The sequence below is a fragment of the Etheostoma cragini genome, chromosome 12 (assembly GCF_013103735.1).
Source record: "Etheostoma cragini isolate CJK2018 chromosome 12, CSU_Ecrag_1.0, whole genome shotgun sequence".
Taxonomy (NCBI): Eukaryota; Metazoa; Chordata; class Actinopteri; order Perciformes; family Percidae; genus Etheostoma; species Etheostoma cragini.
Genome location: NC_048418.1, coordinates 17,245,885 through 17,250,010, shown reverse-complemented (window position 1 = coordinate 17,250,010; position 4,126 = coordinate 17,245,885). Strand labels below are relative to the sequence as shown.

At 40.7% G+C, this 4,126-nt stretch overlaps 1 protein-coding gene across 1 annotated transcript in view; it reads right to left on the bottom strand.

The window, feature by feature from the left end:
• The window catches only part of fgf12a (fibroblast growth factor 12a), a 36,888-nt gene extending 36,369 nt beyond the window's left edge, over positions 1 to 519 (bottom strand). The window contains exon 1 of the mRNA XM_034887871.1: positions 305 to 519. Coding sequence (XP_034743762.1) covers positions 305 to 323 — 19 coding nt within the window. The 5' untranslated portion in view covers positions 324 to 519. The remainder of the gene's footprint in view (positions 1 to 304) is intronic.
• Positions 520 to 4,126: the final 3,607 nt, after the last annotated feature.

Here is a 4,126-nt window from a genome sequence, read left to right as displayed (position 1 = left end):
CCACAGCGGCAGCATCGCGCTGCAGCACTGGATGTGCTGGTCTGGGGCTCGTTAACGCACATACAGTAGCCTATAGGTGTCATGCATGCGCACCCTGGCTCTAACCCAGGACAAAGAAGTCCATCCTTACTTTATTATGTCCTGCTGCAGACATAATAACAAAAGTAATGCTTTTTGTGTTCCGCAGTATGTGCTAAAAACAATCCACACAAATAAGCAGCCCTACGAACCCCCCCAAAAAACAACTAAACACCACAACAAAATGAGCTCATAACTTATTCATACACACGTGGAAGTTTCTTACCGGCGTTTTTATCACCCATGTCCCCTTGCGGTGTTGAGGTTGATTATACTGCCGGTCGTAGGTTGGAGGAAGATGCACTGGGCTGAGCTGGTGCGCACTCGCTTCTTCAGTTGGGACCGCCGAGCAGAGAGGGAGGCAAGTTGTTTCAAGTGATAGAATTGCAAAATAAGCACCTTCTGGGACCCTCTCTGGAACGCACGAGAGCGACGGAGGGTGAGCTCTTTAGTGAGCTCGTGAGCTCGTTTCCAAGAGTTTTTGACTAAGTAAGGTGGACCGAGGGCTCAGGTTAAGCATGAGGGAGGTGTGTGTGTGTGTCCGTGTGTCCAAACCAATCTGGGACGATTATGCTGACAACGCCGTTTTACCAAACCCTGATTTTCTATTCAATATGATTATGGTCCAACTCTTTAGGTGGATGTTGCCCCATCATTTAAAACACTAATTAAGAACATATGATTGAATGAACAATTTCATTCTTATCGTAAGCCCAGCCTGCATGGCCTAACAAGACACCACACATGTAATGAGTGTGTGTTATACAGTAATGCTACGTTGGGACCCCTCTGAAAACGAGATGATACATCCCAAGGTTTGATTTTCTCCCAGATCCAGAATGCTGAAAATACATTTTAGACTTTCAGGCCTTCTCGTCAACAACACAAGCTGGTCGTTAAACGTGTACTTTTATAATGTGGAGAAATTTAGAAATGATTCAAGAATGAAACTTGCTTTTTTTCAAGGCTTTTAGGAATTGGTCAACTTAAATCAAAATTAAACAGCCATTGCCATTTTCATCATATGTGTGTCAGGGCCATTTCATTGTAAATATATGTAATACTTTAGCCCATGCCCCTGTTACATCAGTGAGAGTGGGCTTAAAGTATAATGTATTATGAGTGTTAGGACACTTTTTCATGGATTATTTCCATTGAATTACCAAAAAAAACATTTCTTTGGGTTTTAATCTTTTAAATGACTTTCATTGGTCTTTTTGAATTTTTTTTCTCATGTGAAGCACTTTGTGACTTTGTCGGTAAATGGTGCTTTATCTAATAAAGAAATGATTACAGTGCTGAGCTCTGTCCTCACACACCGTCTGACCACGTACTGTACCATGTTGCTTTATAGCGTTCTGCAGATGATATTTTTCTGAGACATCAATATTTAATGAATGAATCACAGATCAATAGTCTTGTCCTGAGCATCTGACACGTTATTGGGCCTGTTATTTGATAATACTGCAGTAGAATTCTGACAGACATTGTGTACAGTACACAGTATACAAAGGCTGCACTGTGCTTTCAGAATGAGCTGGCGGTTCCAATTCTAATGGGTTTGTGCCAAAAAGCTCTTGGGGAAGTTGTTGGTGTTGAGTAATCAACTTGGTGTGAACTGCCAGGGCAGATTTGTAAACAAAGGTACAATTTGTGCATAAGAGTGCGCTGCTCTCATATTTAGTCAAGTGCCCCGCTCATTCTCTAATGTTTTTTTTTTTAACCCCAAAACAAAACAACAGACATTTACACTGAGAGAAGTGAGAGGTTGATGCTGTTGTGCTGTCCTGTGTGGTATTCTGGGTCAAATAAACAGATTCTGAAATCCCACTCGGTGTCCACTTCAAACTGCTTACTCATATAAATCAGCTGCGGACGGCTTCCCAAAGAATCACACAATCAAACACTGACCAAATCTTACTCTCTCAAATCTCACTGACCTAATCTATGCAGGAAAAACCAAAAAACACGTCACAGTGTGGTATGGTCTAAGCCGGCCCAATGATCAGCATCTCAAATCAAAGCTCACCGTCAGCATTCTGATGGGATGTTATGATGACAGTTTCCTCTGATGGTAGATAAAGACTGTGTTGCTGGTAGGAGATGTTTCCGGGCCTTTGGGCTGAGATAGAAGCCTCAAGGCCAAATGACGCTCAGCATCATGCGTCTGCCTGGGGATCTAAGCACAGAACAAATATGGGTGCTGGACATCAGAGTTGCTTTATTATTTACTCTATCTAGACATATCTGCAGTAAGATGATTGAGTGTCCTACATGAATGACAAGTTGTTTCCGGGTTTCAAACGCTTCCTGTCACATGACCGAGACCTTGCTGCCCTGTTGCCGACACAGGCGAATCCTGGCTGGCGTCATTTCACAGCAAATCAATGAGGGGACCTGAAAGAGGATACCTTCGCTGGGGGAAGGAAAAAACACACTGCATTGATCAGAAAGGCACCTCTACAGATTCAGAGAGAGATGAATGTGTTTGTGTGAGGATTGAGTTGTTGTATAGCAGGACTGCAGCGTCATACGGCTCTTAAATTAACTTCTCACTGCTTAAATATTTATGATTCTCGCCCTCTATTTGGCCCACCCTCCTCCCTTTCTGTTCCTCATTTCGGCCTCCCCACCTCAATCCCTTACATGCTTACTCCCATCACTGTGGTCCCTCCCTTCCATTCTCGCTCTCTTCGTTCCTCCTCTTCCTACCCTCCTACATCTCCCTGTCCTACCCTTCCCCACACTTGCACCTATGGGATATCATCTACCTTGGCAGTGTGTCATTGGGGCCATACAGTGGCAAAGACATATTGCTCTTCTTTCTTTGTACACTGTATCTTTGACCTGGAACCTCTAGACTTTCCTGCATTGACTGCTTCAGTTAAGATTAATTACCTGCTGCTAAACTTCTTTTATTCTTTTCTAGCTATAATGAGTAATTTCTCTGTGCGTTGTTGTCTATAGCTAAAGTAGCCCAGGTAGTTGAGTGCAGATATTGCACTGGAGGAGAGCCTATAGTTACTCTGCAGACACTGCAGTGCAGCCTTCTCCCTGTAAATTCTACCTTATTCCCCTATTCCTGGACTCCCTGGCAAGCTTGTCAGGAGTTTGTGGAACTTTTCCAGATGCCAATAGCAACACCAGGTGCCATCAATACTGTTTAGTCCAAGGCTTCTACGCTTGTCTTAATGAAAACAAATGTCTGTGTGCGCACCAAATGTTTTAATAGGAAGTAGAAGAAAAAAGAAGTAACATATCTGTTTTAATTTATCTTACATTTGACATTCTGAAGAGAATATATATATATATATATATATATATATATATATATATATATATATATATATATATATATATATATATATATATATATAAAATGGTTACTTTTAGAGTGCTCTCACTCTTTCCGTCTTCTTAATGTCCTCAATGCTCAAAACCTTTCTTTTTTTAATCCTTTTAGATATCTATTTTTAGTGTTGGAAGAAGTATTTAGATCCTTTACTTAGGATCAATGTGGAGATAGAAGAATACTGCTTCAAGTATAAGTCCATTAAAAATGTTATTCAAGTAAAATTTACTTAAAGAATCAAAAGTACGCATTATGCAGAACTATCCCTGACAGAGTGTGATATTGTTTTACATTATTGGATTAGTATTACTGATGCATTAATGTGTAATTCTAGTTGCTCTATAAAATGTTTTGTAGTTAAATCTATACAATGGTTCTGTCCTATTTAATTTATCCCAGTAAGCCAGGACAGAAGCCAGCATGCACAATAACCAGCACCCTGAGACAGAAGCAGATAAATGCAGTGCAGCCATCTTTAATTTGATCATTTTCAGCTGTGCTTTTTCTGCTGTGTGTTAAAATGTGTACTGTTGTACTGGGAAAAAGGCCTATGCATCATATTTGACAAACTGATCATTAGTTTTGCATTGCCACAGGCTGTAATACTTCAACGCTGACACAGCACTGTGGCGATAGGTTTGCCTGTGCAAGACTAAAGGCTAGTGACAAATAAATGCAGTGTAAAAAAAAAAAAAA